This window comes from Lethenteron reissneri, chromosome 34, assembly GCF_015708825.2.
Source record: "Lethenteron reissneri isolate LAM-NWPU_2019-01 chromosome 34, ASM1570882v1, whole genome shotgun sequence".
NCBI lineage: Eukaryota > Metazoa > Chordata > Hyperoartia > Petromyzontiformes > Petromyzontidae > Lethenteron > Lethenteron reissneri.
This window is the reverse complement of record NC_083812.1, coordinates 15,151,763-15,173,136: the sequence shown is the minus strand read 5'-3', so window position 1 is coordinate 15,173,136 and position 21,374 is coordinate 15,151,763. Positions and strand designations below refer to the sequence as shown.

At 46.8% G+C, this 21,374-nt stretch overlaps 1 protein-coding gene across 7 annotated transcripts in view; it reads right to left on the bottom strand.

The window, feature by feature from the left end:
- LOC133350734 (glutamate receptor ionotropic, delta-2-like) overlaps positions 1-21,150 on the bottom strand; it is a 211,307-nt gene extending 190,157 nt beyond the window's left edge. For 3 of the 7 annotated variants that reach the window (XR_009756103.1, XM_061565413.1, XM_061565415.1), the window contains exons 1-2: positions 20,261-21,149; positions 17,935-18,090 (exon numbers count right to left, since the gene is read on the bottom strand). Coding sequence is in view for 5 of the 7 variants with exons in the window: in XM_061565413.1 (XP_061421397.1) it covers positions 17,935-18,090; positions 20,261-20,354 (250 nt within the window). In the remaining 2 variants the exon portion in view is untranslated. Of the gene's footprint in view, positions 1-17,934; positions 18,091-20,260 lie in introns of all 7 variants that reach the window. The other 4 variants (XR_009756102.1, XM_061565411.1, XM_061565416.1 and 1 more) reach the window with 3 other exon arrangements.
- Positions 21,151-21,374: the final 224 nt, after the last annotated feature.

The window sequence follows — 21,374 nt, the reverse complement described above, 5'->3', positions numbered from 1 at the left end:
GCACGTTGAACATGAAATCAAAGTCTGTAATAAACAAAAGAAGAGTGTACATTACTTTTAAGTCTATATACATCGCATAATTGATTTCCGTTAACATGTGTGGTAAAATTGCCACACGAAGAAAGAGATGCAACTTCACCAGTATATGATCTCTTCACAATTTAAATCTCCACTGCCTACAACCTATTAGAATAAATGTGAAATCAATTTTCGCATTGATTCCACCACATTCTTTGTAATCCCAATATTATTTTTTTCTGACGTACATAACAGCTCTCGATGTCCTAAATGGTAGTTATGGTTTAACTCGGTGACTGCTGAATGCTTGAAAAGTGTATCCCGCTAACTTTAGATATTTGATTAGTTGCTATAGTTTTGACCTCTATGGAGTTTTATGTGTTGGATTTCACAAACAATATTATGATTCGTAATTTGGTGCTTTTGGATTAGATTGTATAGGTATAATAATAGCATTTAAAAAAATAGAACGCTCCATTATCTGACAGACAATCAAAGCAAATTGTCACTTGGGCAAATATGCCCATTGATTTGGGTTTTCAGCAAACTGGCATGATTGAAAGCATATTTTTTTTACCAAATCAAATGTCACATTGGCCCACGTGACAACTTTATTAAATCCTTTATATTAAGTTCACTTGCTTGCTTGCTTAGGACCGTGCAAATCTTTCGGTCGTTTGTTTAACCCACTTCCCATGATCCAATCGAGCTGACATTTTCCACACATACTCGTTGTGTGTGACAATTAATGTTCGTGACATTTTTTTTCCAAAATTTTACACTTTTTAGAACAAAAATATTATATTTAATTACCAATTGCTTAATGCTGCCATGCAATCATCTGACCCATAGGTGGCAGCCATCTCAAGCCAGAGGACGAGAGGACTCTAGCCGCCACGCATATAAAGGATTTATAGTAAAAAACTTTGTTTTTACGGGTTATACTTGTTTTATTGATTCTGTTGGTTGGTGGAGAGTTACAGTAAAAAAAACACGAACTATTTACTAAAACTAGCTAACTTTTTTTTCCAGCTAAGGCCCATTGAGAGATGATTGGTTGAGTCAACTCCCAACCAATAATTTTACTCAAACCCTACTACGAGTACGAACATTTGTATTTTACCAGATAAAGCCCACCGAGCTGCAGTATGAGCTCTTTTTCAGAAGTGGCATGGCCACAAATCATAGCTCAGCAACGTGGCTTATCATGTGAAAATGTATTGCAGCCAAATACTTTAAACGCATGTTTATAAATGCGGAGGGAAAACCCAGAGGACCCGGAGAAAAATCCATTCGACCACAGGTAGAACATGCAAACTACAAATATACATGTGCCAGGGTCGGGATCGAACCCATGGACTCCTGCATACCAGGTGAGGTAGTTAACATATCACCACCGACATACCTACATGACCGAACCTAAAATAAACAAATTATGACTTTTAGGAAGTTTAAACGTCGTCTGGTGCAGCCTGCAGCCAACCACCACCTGAATCAATTTCTTGGTGACATCTTAAACTAGTGGCGTGCTATACGAACCCACACTAGCCATCATGGTGAAGTATGGTCAACCCAATGACCAGCTTGGCATGCGAAGTGATCTCACACTGTGAGAGATCCACAATTGGGCACCATTGGGGAGAGTCCACTGGCCTACATACCTGGACAATTCAATTACAATTTGATATTCTACGTGAACTGTTTAGTACGATGAAATGTTAACTTTGTCACATTTTAATTATGATATTAGTATTTTCACGTTTACTGATAAACTTGAGTGTGATTAAATGCTATTGAATGCGTAACATTAACTGTTTCTTGCACGTACAAATCAACATATATTTGAAATAGACTGTATACAATCTGATGCAAAAAAAAATCTGTGATTTTCATTCCGATTAATACGAATTGTGGCAATGTTAAAAGTCAATGTCCCAAAAACCGGCAGATCGGGATGGGTCAAGGATCGTGCAATTTCCGATTTTGACCGAATTTGATCACGCATCCAAAGTACACACGCACGAGAATTCGCATACACGCTACACTACGCGGCGCTTTACATGGACGGTCCATTCATATACTTTGCACATTAAAAGAAGTGTTTTAAGAAAAATTTCAAACATTTGAATGGGAAAACAACATTTGGTTCTAAGATGCTTGTGTTTCTCGGTAGGATTGGGATAGAAATAAGTATACACGTGCATCTACTTGTATTACCAGATCTAAAGTTAATAGTTTCCCATTAAAGGAGAAACTAAAATAATACTCATACTAACCCCCAGCGGCTTTATATATCGTGTTAGGTTTAAAATGGGATTTAAAGATTAGAACATGCGTTATGAATACCTGATAAAAATACAAACATTACATAAATGATTGTTGATATTCCTACATCGTGTAAAACATGCAAATAAGTTAATAATTATTCAACATCGCATTTATTCCATTTCACGTGATAGCAAGAGCAATATCTGTATAATAGAGAACAACTGGGTGCACGATGCCAAAGTAGAATCAATCCTTTTGACTCACGTCCCTTTCATTTCACTGTGACACGCAATTTGAAAGCGTAAGATTGTCGGATAATTCTTGACATTAAACAACTACCTCGAAGGCTTCAAATGAAAGCATTTAAGTACAATTCCTAACCAATAACGAGTTCCGTGTTTGTGCGACGGATGCGATCAATGATTACGGGGACCTGTTGGCCAGGAGGGAGAACGAGGCAAAAAAAGCAACATTGCCCAGAACGCATCTCATCGCAGCAACGGAGAGCGAGCATTACGGTACCACTGCCCTCCCTGGTGCTTGCTTATGACGTAGCGTGTCACAGATTGGTGGAGGCAGAACATTTTAATTCCCCCTATCCATGTGCGGGCCAATATCTTTTCCAACGCCTTCCACTTATCACGTGCGCCGCTGCAGGTGCTTCGCGGTGCCAATGTTTCTGGCTTCTTAAAATATGTCTCTTCCTCTTCTTCTGGGTGGCAAGGCTGCATGCACACATTGCACAATGGCAAACGGCACATCTTTATTCTATCCATTACTGTGCGAATGCCCATAAAAACGCAATGCATTTGTCAAAAGCACTGCCTTAATAATTGAGTACATGGTACGCAACATTTAACTAGGTTTTATCACCGAATAGCTAATTGCTGCAGGAAGGTTTTCCTGCACTGTGTAGGTCATCGATGCTGTTTGATCATACCTCACCATGCTTTTCAGTTTGGGTTGGTGAAGGGGGAAGCCAGGACGGATTGAGAAGTCACTCACTACTGACGTTAGCCATGGGCCAGGAAACGAACTCAGGTGGCCGTGAGAAACTGCGCTGCCTTTCCTCGCGTGCTTGTGACGGTTATAATGAGTATGAAAACTTTTGACAATTTATGAAACATTTAACATATTTTAAATAATTACACTCTGCACATTTGCTCATAAAAATACGAACTAAAAGAAGAGAAGGGTAGAGGGAAATAGATTGGATCAGGTTGTCATCTCAATGAGCGGTCCTTTCCGTGGGACCTTTGTTTGTGAAAAACGCCACCGACGACTCCATTACCGACAACGAGGAGGATCACCAAATTACGTGTTCCGGCTATTTCCTCGAAGAACGGGAATCTGGTCCATGGTGTAAACAAGAATATCGATGTGACCGTGAGTTGAAATCAATTCCCCCCCGCCTTCTGGTGAGAAGGTAGCGATGACGGCTTTAACGTCTGCGCCCGGTGCGGTGTGCAATGTGTGCGACGCTGCGGATGAATGCAGTTGTCACAGCCAACGTCGGGTGGCCAGCATTGGACAAAATCAAGGGAAAACGTGAGCTACTACTCCATTCGACATCTGAAGAAGGTCCCAGCCCATGAGGCTGAAACGTCAAACAACAAGCGGCCCAAACTGGAAAAACACTTCAGAGAGCGAAGTATGTTTGGGTGTCCTTCACATTCACACCACGGTGTTTGGTAGCGCCTGGCAAAAGCAGCACGTTTGATGCCACTCCATGATCAAATCGGTGTCAACAAGCGAAACTAATATCTTTTTTTTTCAGCTAAGGCCCGCTGAGCTATATAACTTTTTTCAGAAGCAACTTGGACACAAATGATAGCTCAACGAAGTGGCTTATCATCACCTGCAAATTTATAGCAGCCAAATATTCGAATCCATGTGACCACGGGGAGAGACATGCAAACTCCAAATATACAGGTGGCGTTAGGGTCGGGATTGAAGCCACAACCTCCTGTATACCAGGCGAGTTAGTTAACGTCTCGCTACCGTGACGCACCCGCTGCAAAGGTTCACAACTACTCTCGTACGTGCAGAGATGATTGTTATCGCATGTTTACGTATTGTGCTGCATGCTATTGCGGCAAGGCATGATCATCATATCATTGTCACAATCGTTGTCAGTTTCATGTGCAGAGTTCATATTTAAGAAGCCTTGAAAATTACCCCTCCCATACTACTGATGTAAAGTGACAAGTAGGGCTATTGTCAGTGTGTATTGGTCATATTAACTGGAAAATCCTGTCGTCGCTGGTTTGATCTTCCGGCATGACAGTCAAGACAAGTTTATTCAATCGGGCCCCCTCACTGTCCACATGTCACCGAAGCGCCCTGGTATTGCGGTAGTGCATATTTTGTCATTTGTGAAGTGGCATGGCTCGTATTCAGGGCTTAATTTCAGACAGAGCTGTCTGGAGCTAAACTCTGGAATTAGTTTTCCCTGGAGTAGGGGAGCGGGGATCCGAGGTTTTTGGAGGTTCCCAGGCAATATAATACGAATTTCAAGTTGTAACAACACTCACAGTTTTCGCTCGCTCTCGTAGAGGGAGAGAACAACTCGGAGGTGCGAGGAGGAACCACAGACTAGCCGGAAGGCAGTCACGCGGTGAGCCGGCAGCCAAAAATTGCCCAATCTCTGCAGTCCTCGTTATATGAAGGTGTCATCGGCAAATCGATGAGGGTTTACATGTGGGAGTAAACTGGAGCACCCGGGGAAAAATCCACGCATGCGAGAGGGAAACACTCTATCCCCGTACAGCCAAAGGAGGTGAAGTCCACATTTTTGCTGTGCTGCATTCTCCTGGCGAGCCAGGGTATGGCGGGCTCGACACCCACTGGAGGGGAGTTCCACAACATTGTTGTGCAATCCACCAACCCTCGCTGCCACTCACAGTGCCGGATTATAGGCGTGCGTAGCCACCGCCGCCTCACTCTTCCGTGGGAAATGGAGGCTTGCTCTTTTGTTTTACTCAATTCCCGGCTGCAGTTGGCAGTCTGGTTATTCAGGAGAGCCTTCCTTGAAGGTGAGTGAATGTTTTCCGTACCTTTTCAAAAATCGTGCGACTGTTGCAGACCCTTGCCACGAACGTGACAGCCGAGGCGGGAGTCTGACTTAAAATTGAATCACGTAAAAACACATCGAAAGATTGCACAACGATTTGGCAGCACACGAGCTTGGGTATAGCAAACCTCGAAATTCCTAAAAAAAATTAATATTCTTTTGGACAGTTTACTCAGAATCTATGTGGGACTGTTGAAGAGTCAAACGCCAGGGGTTGTTCAAATAAAGAAACCGATAGTTGTAAAAACTAGCCTGCTGTTATAATAAGATCAGTATTCCCCGTTAACAACCCTTTGGGACATCATAACGTTGAGAAAAGACACATCTTTCGTTTAGATTGTATTAATCCCACTCTTCCACAAGAAACGCAGGTACAGCAGCAATGGATTTGCATATTTAGCTTCGAACGATCCTCATTATACTCACTGCATGGTAACTTAGCTTTAACACACTTGTAAAATGAGGTCCATTTTATAAATAGCTTCACATGGTCCCATTACTGATGTCTTTTCAATTGGAAATACTGCACACCACGTAGTGATTTATTATTTATGAAAACATCTAGCATAGCATACTTTTAAAGTTCCAGATAAGTGTCGTGTTAAAACTATCAAAGTAAACATTCAAACCACAAAGTATAAAGTAGGCACTTCTTTTGAACATCAACTATTTAATCTGTACTGGTCTTGGATCATTTTTTTTGTTTCCTGGAATATAAGTAAACACGTTTTTAAGTATACAGGTTTGTCGAGAGACACAGAACCCCAATAAACAAGAATCATCATCAGAATTTAATATTGAAATGTATTTTAAAAGCGTAAAATCCACCAGATTAAATGTTCTAAAGGCGAAAATAAATAAACTAAAATACATTCAGATACCAGTCCCAGCCATGTGTTGCTATACGTATGGCACAGAGTGACGTCTCTTATCTCTTCATCACAAATTCAGCACTTGTGAATGAATTAGTTGTTTTCAATCGATACATCAAAGTCAGTAATAAGTATGTTCATTAACAATCAAAACACGAATACAAATATATGTTTCACGATATGATTAACTCTGCTGTGCGGTGATTGCTGCAAAGACGGGGTAAAACGGAGCTTTTGAAAAAATGAACTGCACACGCAAGAAAAATATAAATGAAAGGCACCCTAAACATAGTTGACATTCTCTGCCTTTCAATTACTGTGACCCGCCACTGCCTCTTCCCCTAAAGCAACTGCCATACAGCAGCAGCATCATATACGTAGAACAAAACAGGTGAATATAAAGACGGAGGACAGCACTGAGACTCGTTCACATTTGATGTACAAATATAGTCCAAAATATAACGAATGTTGATATGAGGAAACAACAAAAACGTGGCTTACATTTTGCCACGACTGCGCCTTCCCGTATGAGGACATACGTCTCAGTGACTATCCCCATTAGGAGACGATCCGAACCTCGATGGCTTTTGACAGACACGGGGGCTTGGAGGATTGCATTACTCAACGGAGCCCGATGTCAATCGCGTGCACAGTTATGCTCCGCTGTGTTGCATTCGCACTCGACGTCGTAATTGGAATTTGGCCTCAGGAATCCGGAGAGTTCTAGAATAGTTAATGCGGTGTGCCAGACGCAAACACGGGAGTATGGTGTGAGGCCGAGCCCTCCTTAAATCGGTGAATCCCAACTCGCACAGCTTGATGACGTGGCCACAAACACTGGATGAGCAACGGCTCCTCGTGCTAATAGCGTGTGTGGAAAATGCTGACATGTTGAGGCATTATTTATACTTGGTGATAATTGCGTACAAGAATAATTCAAACTGTTGAGAAAAGTAAGTGGAGTTGGGCAAGCACACGTCAAGCTCAAAAGAAAAACGAGTCAAGAATAATGTCCAACAGGGAGAAGCAGCGATGAAAGCAGCTCATTTGCCGGTGCTAGGTGTCCCGTGACCTCTTTCTAGCGAGCCTACGACACTCCAAGTGGCCCCAAAGTGCACCTTGCCTGGCACAAGCGCCGTAGTGATCCCACCACCACAGTAGCGAATGGCGGTTGTTGTAATTACATTGTAGGATTGCGAAGAATATGGCGGCTCCTTGGGGAGGCCTCCATCCAGCAGTGGATTGATCATGAACGGTGATGATTAGGGTCATCAGCCGGCAGTCAAACAACGACGTTGGAGAAATGCTCAGTTATTAAGAGGCAGGATTTACTCTGATGGGCTACCTACAACAGTGGCTACTGCCCCATCCCGAATGGCATGCATCCATTTTCTCAGAGCCGTACCACTCACAAATGAATGGTTGGTTATTTTAGCCAGTAATGCAGAAAGAAAAAACCCACTGGCACCAAATTTATGGTGTTGTGAAAGCCCGAGAAGACATTTGTGAGAATAATCAATACATGTGCTGCTAATATATAGGTCCAAGGTGCCTTGTATGACCACTATTGACATGAAATATAAATGTTGTTGCTTCCAATGCAAGACTGCGTGGCTGGTTAAAATTATCAGCACGACTGCAAACCTGCCCGTATTGGTATGTATTCGTTAAACATTGAAACTAGGTATTTTGCATTATTTTTTATCAATGGTTTATGTTTTTGTGCTATATTTATATTTCTCATGGAAAAAAACCAAGATAAAAAAGATAAATATATTGAATTAAACAAATATCGTTCCAATTAAAATTTAGCCCATTGAATGGTTCTATAGAGCTTATTCTGCTGCTCAATGCGAAATCGTATTAACAGTAAATACAATTACGTAAGCACGCAAATGGTTGGTTAAACACCACATGTCCTAAACATCGCGTCACACGTCGTAAACATTTATTCGGACGCTTTTTTTATTTTACGTCCAACACCAAGGTACCTAAAACTGCCACGGAGAGCAGCATAAAATCCCACCGCTGCACTTGCTAATACTTGAGCAGCACTTTCATTCGGCATCATTAAACTTTACTTGGTCCCTTGAATATGCACAATTTAATACCGAGTGCTTTTGCCATCACAGCAAATGGGCGGCACAAAATATAGTCGCCATGCGAGCACGCCACGTGACACGATGGCACCACAGCCCGACACGGCTACGACCCTCCGTGGGCATTGGTCACTGTTAAGGCGCAGCGCCTGAAATTATCTCGCTCGTGCCACTGTTGGCAGAAGGGCCTCCACTCGAGGGAGGCTCGAGAGAGAGAACCACATGTACTCTCACGTGCTTACAAATGCCGGCGAGACGTTTTGGAAGAGGTGGGTGTGCCCACACTTTAGCCCACGCTCGTGACCTGTCGAGCGACTAACTGTGACGTTACACATTTAAACTGCTGGGTGGACAGAGTGAGTGGGGGGCGGATTCAATACGTTTGTCTCGAGATCAAACCAGCGACGTCAGGATTGCAAGTCCAGTTATTATGACCAATACACATTGACAATAGCCCTACTTGTCATTTTACATTAGTAGTATGGGAGGGGTAATTATGCAAGGCTTCTTAAATATGAACTGCAACTGAAACTGACGATTGTGACAATGATAGGATGATCATGCCTTACTGCAATAGCACGCAGCACAATACGTAAACATGCGATGACAACAATCATCTCTGCACGTACGAGAGCAGTTGTGAACCTTTGCAGTGTGGGTGTCACAGTGGCAAAATCTTAACTACCTCGCCAGGTATACAGGAGGTCATAGCTTAAATTTCGACCCAAACGCCTGTATATTTGAAGTTTACATTTCTCTCTCTCTCCCCATGGTCGCGTGTATTTTTCTACGGGGACTTCCGGTCTTTCCCTCCACATTTAGAAACATGCATTTAGAGTGTTTGGCTGCTATACATGTGCACATGATAAGCTACTGCGTTGAATTATCATTTGTGGCCAGGTCGCTTCTGAAAAAGAGCCATATACAGTAGCTCAGTGGGCCTTACCTGGTAAAATAAAAAAAACATTGTTTTAGTTTAGCTTAGGTGTGCGTGCACAACACTCTGGATTGTCTGTAATTGCCACTCCATTTCACAAGTTAGAGAGTTCTCTGATCGAGAGATGAGCATGCTAAAAGGGCCTTTTGAACATTACGCTATATAAACGTTGGTGTCACCTGAGATGAACTCTCATAACTCAAAGTGATTTCTTGATCAAATAAACTTTTGTACCGCGCTCATCTCTCCTGTTAACAGCCATGAGCCAGTAAGAGAAATGATACATTCATGTGACGGGGGCGAATCTATTCACATGACTATCATGGTTGACTTCCACAAAAAGTGGCATTCGTGTTCTTGACCTGATAGGGATGGTCGGCTGAGTCAACTCCCAACCAGGATTTGAACTCACGGCCTTCTGATGGTGAGCCACTCGCTCCTACTGATGAGCCAACCTTGCCGGAGAGATGGACTGTAGAACCATCCAGTGTTAACAAAATGGCAAAAATTGAAGATGATACTGTTTACAGCTGACACTGAATCACATTCCTGTGTTTCCAAATATACCGCACTACCATGAGCCTCATAGTTCCATATCTTCAACAACCGTTCAGACCCAGACCCTTATTAACCAGGTTCCCATCTGCTGTTGATTCTGCAGGGCGTCTCAAGGCGAAACGCCTGTCGCAGAAAAAGAGGCCACCAAACTTTAATTTCCTTTCTACTTTCACGCGCCCTCGAGTCATTCCCATTGGCAGAATTAGATTCTTATTTTAGCCTTTTGACAAAAATGTGCCATGCGAGTGAGGTCCTTATTTCATTCCCTTGCCAGCCTTATTTTCACCCAGCTACCAGACAGCATGTGTTTCATTTAATGCATTTGAATTATCTACTTATATGTGGTGCCTTAATAAGTGTTCCCAGAGTTCTGAGAATGAGATCATAGGCCATAACCACAATTCAGGGGGGGGGAAACGTTTGTGCTGTGGAATAAAGTTCTTGGAGTCATATTTTGTCTTGGTTACCACACTAACAACAAACTTGATGTATAGTTGAGGTGTCTCTTACAATACTAAGTCGTGATTGGTCTCACCAAGTAATCATTAAATTAATTAATATATATCATATGTGTTTCATTATTGTAAAACTTACAAAAGAACGGATCAAAGGAACAAGAGTGATATAGTATAAATGTTTCCAAGTCCATTGGTCTCAGAGATAGGAATAAGTAAACCTGATTAGGGCAGTCTCATATACAACTCTAATAACAAGCATCCTGATCAAATGTTTACCGTGACTATCCAGAATTATTCGCTAGGTTCGTGTCCGGTTTATTTTTGATTCTCACGGCTGAGGAGAGAATTGACAAATGAATGAGAAGACAATATTTTGACACACGTCTCTGCAGGCATCTGCAACTGTGACGAACCCAAAATAAATTCTCTCTCCGCACATGGGACATCTTCCCGCCTGCGGAAAATGATGCTTTATGTTTCACTCGTCACCGCTACAGGGCATTATTTCAGAGATGCTAGTTTCGAAGTCCAAGTCAAAGTGATATCTTACTCGAATGAGCAATGAAGCAGTGCTCATTTCCTGTTGACAGCCTTGCGGAGCCAGTGGTGGAAATTGTACATTCCTGTGTCGGGGGTGAGTCTCTTCATCAGACAAACCTCCGTTGACCTCTCCAAAAAGTATGATTAATTTCACCGGGCCCCGGAGGAATGATGGACAGGGGTCAATCCCCCAACCAGGATTTGAACTCGCAGCCTTGCGATCATGAGCCTCTCGCTCGATCGCTGAGCCACATGGCGGGAAGTGCTGGCTCACAACTCAGCCAAAGCGCATCCACCCCTTGAGTCAGTTCAAATCAGACCCCTCCTTGAGCAGCAGCAATCAAAGCAAGGGGACCGGTATCATCATTTGGTGGCGACGCGTGCGACGTTAACCATCTGGAGCCACCAAATTGCACTTCTGTGTGCATTGTATTTACGAGAATGGGCGGTGCACAAAAGGCTCGCTGTCACCACACTGGTATCGAGAACACACGGGGGATTTGGCTTATAATTTCCTTATCAGCTCTCTGCTGGCTCATTCTGAGCCAAGCACATCATCATCATAATAATATACATATCAGACCACGTGCTGAGGCTGTTTGTTCATGTGTATCCAGTAATTATTGCAGACAACCATATGTTATGTCTGTAGGTAATTGGAAAATGTAAGTTAAAATATTTATTTCATTACCACAAGAAGAATGCACTCGTATTTCTGTTATTTGTATCACTTTAAAATTATTTTACTTACAAGATATTTGTTTTTATTTCATTGTGTTTGATAATTATTCCTCCAACAAATGATTCATTACACATGATACATCTATGCAATACTTTAAAACACAATTGTACAATGTGGGTTGGATGAACAAAATCATACATAGTGGTAAACTGTTTCCCAATCTAGCACAATCCACACCATTTGCTACTGCTGGTATAGATACCAGCAGGAGAAAATTGTGAATCGACAGCCATGATATGTGCATCCTCGTGAGAACTCTGAAAGTACCAGAATACTTGGAAGGGTAGATGTGTCCAGTCTTCAAATGCATTGTGGAAAGTGCTCACAATGCAACATTACGTGCCTCGTTCCTGTAAATAAACATTTATAGCTGTGATATGTTTATTCTGCGTTCTTAAAGTTGACGGGGTTTTCATTGGTTTCATAGGGGTTGGCTGAGTGGAATGCCTTTTGTATATAAAAAATATATAAGCCGAACTATATCCTGTTTCCCCACGTGTCCATAAGACTTTTTGGCCCACTGACTTTTCAGACCATTGTTACCCAACAGCATGTAGTGACGCAGGCAAATTCTGGACATGTAATATTATTGGTCGTATGGTGCTAAAGAAGTTCAAGATACATGGGTCTCATCAGCAGTCAGGATTGCGAAATAAATGCTGGATTTTTTTTCTAAACGGTTGCTGAGCACAGCACACCCAAAGCCCAAATTGCCAAGTGGCCATCAATGAACAACACTTTCGAAGTTGTTGATTAGAGTTGACATGTTATTGACAAGGGCACACAATTCAAATCATAGGCCCCGGTTCAACACCAAAAACAAAAGCAATATGCAGCACTATGGCTAATGACCTTCCATTAAAAAAATATAAACTAATTTTATAATACACACTGTTGAATGTTTCTGGGCTGGATAATGCACTGCTTTAAGAGACTATGCATTCCATAAAATGCGATAGGAGCCACTTTCCACTTTTAGCCGGCAAGGTGGCACAGTGGTGACAATTGTGCCTCACAGCAGGGAAAGCTTGGGTTTGATTCCTGACCAGGGCACCTCTCCTGTTCTGCATGGGTTTCCTCTGGGTTTCCTCCGGGTTCTTAGATTTACTCTCAAAGCCAAAAAGGGAGAAAAAAAACCGTACAATGTAAAGAGCATTGGGAAAAAACATTCCAATGCTGAATAATAACCTGACAATTACTCATTTGGGATTACACATGGCATTATCATCCTCGACTTCAAATACTTGGCAGGACCCTGCTGAAAAAGTATTGAGAATCAATAAAACTGTCCTGGCTAAACAAGCGATATACTACGACTAATAACAAGAGGACAAATACATGCGAACATCTCCAGCAGTTTTGCCTGCCATATCATCAGGGGATACCTACCCTCACTACAGCCAAAATATACCTTATTTGCGTGTGGTGCATGTGTGAGGCGTGTGTGTGCATGTGTGAGGAGCAGCGGCGCAGCAGTTAGCGTGCTGCACTACGAACCCGGAAACAACTACCGCTCACGGCCAACATCAATGACGAATATCTGAACCGGCTCCTGGGGCTCCCCTATGTCGACTCAGCCTCAACTGAGTACCTGGCACGGTATTAAACATTGTCAGTAGGGAGACAAGGGCGGCCAGGCGTGGTGCTGGCCACCCACCCCCTTGTGTGCCGTGATGGCTTTCATAGGTGCTTGCTAGCAGCACTCGCCCAACAGTCTGCGAAGGCTTTGAGGGGGATCTTTGTCTTTGGTTGCCACGCAAAGCGGTAGCGTAGTAGTTAGGGAATTGTGCTGTAAACCCCAGCGTCTCGAATCCCCTTGGATAACATCGGTGGCACGTGGCCTCTGAACTAAGGAGTACCTGGCACGGTGTACAAACAACAACCCATGGAGAGGCAAAGGCAGAAATGCGTGGTGCTAACCACATCACCTCCTTCATGCACTACACTAGCCTTTAATAGGTGCTCGCCAATCCACTTGCTCCAACTGTCTGGACAAATAGGGGGCCATAGTGAGGTTCTTTTTATACTGTCTCCCTCTTTGTTTCCCATGAGATTATTTATGCGCTACGATGAACGATATTTGCACAAAACGTTGCCCATTTGATGTTTTCTTTTAAGTTAGCGTCATTGACGAACGCGTGCAATTGTTTTTCACTTCTGGTTATCAATAGGATGTTTAACGAAGCACCAACGCGCCGTTTTTCCTTCGAGAAGTGCAAAAGACGCCGCCGAATATCGACACCAAAATCACAACGCAGGATTGGGGAGTGGGGAACTGCAGTGCATGCTGTTGCGCGGTGTAAGGGGATTGAAATGCCTCGCTGGATCGGGCGCGTACAAAGGCGTACGCGCGATTCATTACGAATGAGACGTGGGCGCGGAGGGGGGTAGTGATGGGGGGTAGCGGGGGGGGGGTAGTGATGGGGGGTAGCGGGGGGGGGTAGTGATGGGGGGCAGCGGGGGGGGGTAGTGATGGGGGGTAGCGGGGGGGGTAGTGATGGGGGGTAGCGGGGGGGGTAGTGATGGGGGGTAGCGGGGGGGGTAGTGATGGGGGGTAGCGGGGGGGGTAGTGATGGGGGGTAGCGGGGGGGGTAGTGATGGGGGGTAGCGGGGGGGGGTAGTGATGGGGGGTAGCGGGGGGGGGTAGTGATGGGGGGGGTAGGGGGGGGGGTAGCGGGGGGTGGTAGTGATGGGGGGGGTAGCGGGGGGGGTAGTGATGGGGGGTAGCGGGGGGGGGGTAGTGATGGGGGGTAGCGGGGGGGGGTAGTGATGGGGGTTGTAGGGGGGGGGTAGCGGGGGGGGGTAGTGGGGGGGGTAGCGGGGGGGGTAGCGGGGGGGGGGGTAGTGATGGGGGGGGGGTAGCGGGGGGGGGGGTAGCGGGGGGGGGCGCTGGGAGGCATCGCGAATGCACCAGGACAACCCTCGCCCGTGCGCGCGCCATCAAAACGCATCCGCGCTGACCTCCGTATGTGGGAGCTCATCCCGGATTCGCCAACTTGCCCAACGCAGTGTCGGCGGTGTCGTTCGCTCGACTTCCCCCCCCCCCCCCCCCCAACGTCGTCAGAAAATAAAATATCGGCGGCTTTGACGGTGGCAAGACGAGCTAGGATCGCTCCCACGCGCCCTCCTGCCCGCCCTGTCCGCCCGTCCACTTTCAAGATTTTTTTTGCGGTAAAATAACGCCCTTTAATTGTCGTGAAAGAAGAGAAAAAAATGATGATTTAATCTCGGCGCACACGCGCCTGTCTCCTTGAAGAATCGTCTTGCCGGGGGGGGGGGGGGGGGCGCAGGCGCATTGGGGTTGGCATATCCCAGTGGCGAAGGGACGTTAAGAAGGACGTAGGCAGGGAAGCATGGGGGAGGAAGTGAAGCTTTGAACTGGGATGGGTGTCAGCATGTCACGTCGGAACTTCTACTCTGTACTGCAAAAGTAAAATCGCTTTCTCCAAGATACCAGGGTTTCAGACAGCGCGAGAAGACTCCTAAGATATTTCGTTGAGAAGTCTGCCTGACAGGATGAGCCAACACCCTGCCTTGCCGTCACTAACTGAAACGCTCCTGTAGGTGCCATAATGAATGTTGAAATATGTTATATTGAAAAAAAACTTTTTTTAAAACACGCTTTAATTAAATGTACCGTACTAGTAATGGGAGAACTCCACGACTCCAGGAAGTGGCCCCGAAGCTTGCCGTGACGCAAGGGGCCGTGGTGATTTACAGCCAACGTCAGTTGAGCGTGGACAATTAGACCCAAGCCGAAACATAACATATAAAGAATTACGTTTAAAAATATATTATTTTATTTTTTATGATAGAATATAGTATTGTCATCAGTATGACATAAGTATACCAAGTTTGCAGTCGATACCACATTGAGAAGTGGGTAAAAACGCGACCCGCGTGGAACAAAGCACTATAACCGAGTAACACAATCTGCTTAAGAGCATTACATTTTCATCTTTAAGGTCCATTCACACCGACTATACACGTGACATTTTTCTTGACAATGTTGAAGCCTCGCTGTCCCGGTAGATGCATTGTTTTGTTGATTACTCCTCTGAAAACTCAGCTCTTGCTTTAAGGTGGAGGAGGGGAATACCCGAAACAATTGATGCACAATCCCCTGCACATGAAGGCACAAGTGCATTATGCTGTGTGTATGATTGCGTAAGAGTGCTACAAAAAAACCCCTCCGAACCTCTGAACGGAACCCTGGGAGATGCTAATGCATGGCTGCATTTCCATTCATCGCAGACATCAGCAGTGTCCCGAGCAATGCCCGGCCATTTACTACCTTTCAGTCAAAGGGGTACACGCGCTAATGTGCATATTTGTGTAATAGCTCATCATCAATCAAAACAGAGCAGACGCTTAAAAAAAACGGATCACTAAGTAGGCAAACAGCTCATTAAACAGTGCAGCAAACGCAGAATGCCACATCAAGGCATACATGCCACACCAGCAGAGAGGCCCTTTAAGATTACATGGAAATCAATAGTGCTCTTTTTTGAAGTGTTTCACAGGGATGCGATCAGATGCCTTCATTAGCGTTTAGCGACGTGCGCATTTCAACGTTTAGCGAACAAGGCAACACGTGACATTGTGGGATTGCTGCGCGCAGTCTTAACGCCACACGCACGCTCCGATGCTATGCGGCTGTTTTAAATCCATGATTTGTTTTTCTCTTCCAAGTCTGTGATTATTTTTTTATTCGCATCATACCAATTAAGTGAAAAAAGCACATCAACTAAAAATAAATAATAATTATATTGTGCCCTGTTTAATTCTAAAATAGGTGGGTCCAATTAATTTCAATTAGTGACCGTTGCCATTTGGCAAATTTGCAGTTATGGCTCGAGCCTTCTTCGATGTCTGCAAGGATATAGCATATAGCAGGGGGAGGAGGATGATGGCACGGAGCACCTTGTTACGTCCCAGCCTCTGCCCACGTGGAGCACAGGCAGCCAATACAATCAATGCAATTCATGATCGTGACTGATCTTTCGGTCTTCCGTTTGTTAATGAGGCAGCTGTTATTCGGGGATGGTTAAGCTGACGGTTTGCATGTAGGCAGTGCCAGAAGGGACGATCCGAGAGAATTGCACGGACCACCCCCTTCACCGAGACCGTTACAATTGCGCGCCAAGTAAACGTTTCACAAAAGTAAAGGCATCTGGACACGCTGTCCGAATTGGTGAAAACGGAGAACTGCCTGTTGTACGAATAGCACTGATGCAGCGTGGGTCGGAAACGTGAGATAGGCGTTCACGGCGAGGCAAAATGCTGCGTCTTTTGTCAAGCGCTCCGAGAAATTGTGGACACAACACAATGCATCAACATGTGCGTATGAAACGCGTGCGCATAACCGTGACACGATGTGTAAATGTACACAAACGAGGCAATATACTCGCATGATGATGAGCAGTCCAAAAAGTATGAACATTCGCTTTCAGAAAGTCACACCGACCTTGCGCTACGTTAATTTAAAACCCCGAGTTTTAAAGCCATAATAACAATAATGATAAGCAGTACATTGCGGACGTGATTAATGTATACAGGATATACACACACATGAAACAACATAATGCATTGGCACGAGCACGACTTTAACAAACAACTTCCTACGTCCCTTACCAATTCCGCTTCATGACAGAAATTTACAAGGCAGCAACATTTCCGGGCAATAGCCACGGCTATTCATCAGAATGCTCCTTCTACTCCGATATTTGCTTGAAACGTCAAAGTACCATAGCTATATTTATGTTAGTAACCAGTAGTAATGACGAACAAGATTAATGTTTCATACATGTTTTTACATATATATAAATGTGCCTTACTGCTTCAAGGCAGTTCAACACGTCGGCGTAATACCAGGCCCGATTTCAGTGGCGTACAACATTCGAGCAGCAAGTGGAGATGCAGCAGCAACTGCCTGTAAACGTGTCCACAATCATCTGCATAATGCCGGTTTGGTCCCGAATGTTTTATTTCACTTACATGGTTATTTCATTATTTCCCTTCTCACACCCCCCCGCCCCCATTCACAGAGAGATAGGGATTTATGACACCAGGGGGCATGGCTGACTCGCTCTTTTGTGAGTCTTCAATTCTCACCACCCCCGCCCCACGGGAGTGATGGAGACGAAGCCCCCCCCACCCCCCACACTTTGTTCCCCATCTCTCGAGTTAATGGCACTCACACACTCGTGCCCACACCGACTCACTCACTCGCGCCACAAACTCACTCGCTCGCTGGCTAGCTCATTCGCTCTCTCTCTCACACGCGCACACATACAAATGCCACGGTTTCTCTCACTCACGCCGGGTCGCTCGCTCACGGCGCTCACTCACAAGGGTGGCGTTTCTCACCTTCCTGGACGGCCTGGAAGGGGTTGTTTCCGTCCACGTACTTGACGGAGTAGGCGATCTTCTCGCTCTGGAGAATCTCGTCGTTGCCGTTGATGTCCGACACCGCTTGGCCGAACACCTCGGCATCCTTGGTGGCCGTTCGCTCGAACACGGCGCCTGCACACACACGCACGCACGCACGGGCACGCACGCACGTGCACGCACGCGCACACACGCGGGCACACGCGCACACACGGACACGCACACACGTGCACGCACGCGCACACACGCGGGCACACGCGCACACACGGGCACGCACACACGTGCACGCACGCGCACACACGGGCACACACGGGCACGCACCACGCTGGCCTGAGGGGGTTCTCCACACTCGGCACCGAGCGCCTCTCCGCCTCCTCCACACCGCGTCGCGCAGTGCGTGTGAGACGGACAACGCCGTGTTCGTATACCACTGCCCTGTATATCCCCCAAACACCCAATCAGCCAAAATGGTCTGGAATGATCTCGTGTTCATTATGAATAATTGTGTTGAATTTACACGTCATTCAACCTTACCAGCGAAATTATGTTGTGTGTGTGTGTAACGCTCGTATGACATTATTATCATTTGGTAGGAGAGTCAATTCGGAGGTCTGTCGGATACAAACCAGCGGCACCTTCAAACTTGGTGCGGGGAGGAGGCATATGCATTGGGCACGACGGCATTTCAAACCAGCAAAACGATCCGCATAAATTACGCGCAAGCAACAGTCGGATAGCGCCATTCAGCGATTGTAATGACGTGCACTGCATTCGACGTTCGCTTCAAAGGCTCTTCATTTATATCCGTGACATATTTGTTGCTTTTATGAATTATGTTCCCTGCGGTGAATTTTCTAGCCGTGTGTGTGTGCGCGCATATAACCGTGTTGACAATGCATTGCCATGCTATAATTTGGTCTGTCCGTGGCGCTTTTTGCCCGTTCGGCAGCTCGCTCGCTCTCCCGCTCGCTCGCACAGCCGCACAGCGCACAGGGCGAGCGCGGCTTGCCGTGATAAGTTGGTGACATGTGCACACTCGCACTAATTGTCACATTTGACAGCAGGCGCGTGAACAACAAAAAAAACGTGGCCAAGAAAGCAATGCAAATGTTGCCCAGCAGCGCGAACAAATAGAATCTCTGAGTTGCAACGTCGTCTCGAGTTGGCATTAACCCCGCCGCGACAATTCGCCACGTGGATACACATATGCAAAACTGGGCATGTTCATCTGTGAATTCCCTGTGCGCACGACCGTGATGCCTGGGCTAACGTGGCGCTCGGCCCCGTGCGCTGTGATGGCAATCTCGCGGTTGGCGTTGCACGCGTGTTGCCCTGTGCCATGCGTTGAGTGGGGTGGTAAGGCTGTTAGAGCTGCCACCTTGAGTGCTCTCGTGCGCCTCCATCACCCCCCCCCCCCCTTCTCCGTATCTCGCCTTCCCTCGCCGGTAGCAGGGCTCACACAACAAGCGAGCCAGACTGGGTGGCTATACAGGCAAGTCCGTATAGGGGGTGCGACGCCCGTTGCAATAACAATATATGGGGGGCGATATATAGTCCATCGTAAGAGTTAACGCACGGACGGGCTGGTGATGCCCGCCGAGCTCATGTCACAGGCTCCGTTAGGTGCGTGTATTGCAAACGCATCGGTGTCGTGGCGACGGGGTGGCATTGGCTTTGCCGTCACACACACGCGCACGGAGTCATCACGCCGTTGTATCCGCGCCATCGTCAATCGGAGGCAGGCAGACCACTGTATGCAGGGATTCAAATGAGAGGAGATACCGAAGCGTGTACAATTACGACGGCTTTCGCTCGGAGAATATTAAACGGGGAGTTGTTCTGGCAGCATCTTCGTTGGCACGTTAAATCTCAAAGGATGAAAAGGATCATTGGCACAAGCGGCTGTTTAACATTCTGAGAGCGAACGACGGGAGCTCAGATCCGCCCGTTTTACGGCAAATTAAAGCGAACGCGTCTTGTTCGCGGCGCTGCCAGAATGATGTGAACTCGGTGCGCGGTGCCTACTCGCAGTGCAGCGCACTCACGTTCCACTCGCTGCTGCTGCTGCGAGCGGCGCGCGAACACATTCGCGATCGCAACATAACGCACAAATTAATCCCAAAACAGAACCTCGCACGAGCAGTCAGAGCCTCGATCCTCAGCCCTGTGAAATTACAACGACAGAAAAAAAAACACATTCCTCTGCAGGGCCCCGTCCTCTTGAACCAAGCGCAAAGCACAGACACGCGTTGGCACGCACGCACGCACGCTCGCCTCACACCGCCGCGCAGAGCGGAGCACGCACCTATGTGAATGATGGAGTCGCTGATTGCCACGGAGCCGCAGCAGCTCACCACGATCCCGAGCGCGAGCAGACAGCGAGCTCCCAATACTCCCATTGCATCGCCCGGTCTCCTCTTCCAGCGACGCTCCGCAAGTTTCACCCGCAGGACGAACGAGACGCGACTCGGGCGCTCACGCCGCTCCGATCTTCCTCCGGTGTCTGTGAGCGCCGAAACATGCGTAACGCGGCATCCGAGGGGCGACTGAGCTCAGCAGCGATGCGCCGGTGGCGGCCGAGCAGACATTGCCAGATGCTCTCGCAGCGAGCGCAGGTCACGTGCTCATTCTCTCGCGCGCGCTCTCTCCCGCGCGCGCGCCCGCTCTCTCTCTCTCTGTCTCGCTCTCTCCCGCGCTCTCTCTCTCTCGCTGGATTTTTTTGCGGGATGCGCGTTCTCGTGGTAAAGGCGGACGCGCTCCGTCTGACGGGCGGCGCGAGTCAGGCGCGGTGGCGCAGGCGGCTTGCAGGCGGCGCGCGCTCGTGGCGGAAAAGCAGGGGCGGGGAGGAGTGGAGAGAGAAGAGGGGGCAGTGGGGGGGGGGGACACACACACCAGTGTGCACGCTAAGCAGGAGAGGGGGAGTGAGAAAGAAAAAAGACGAAAAAAATGAACAGTGCTGTTTTCTTTCGCGGCTTCTTGTGAGGCTCGCCTCGATGCGCGGGGACGAGTGCGTGAACACGCGCACTCGATATTACTCTAGATGTTACAACGGTGTACTGGATATAATAATAGTTATGGTATGCCTAGAGGCACCTGTATCTCCGCGCTTAACGGTGCAACGTGCGTCGATGGGTCTCTGTGAACCCCCCCATGGCAACGCGCGCACAGTTCAGGAAGGAGCACGGGGAGGGGGATGGGAAAAGTGACGCCACTCGCTGAACGTCAACTGGAGAAAACGTTAGCGCCTCCATAAATTACTTCCATCTTGACCTTGAAGGGCAAACCAACGAGACAATGAACACCCGCCGCTGCCACCAGCCTGCCGGCCCTGCGCGTTCAGTACGGCGCGTATACTCCACTGGGCACTGAGGCAATTTCGAACGCGCGCCGGATACTGCGACTTTTCCGAGCGCAGTTGG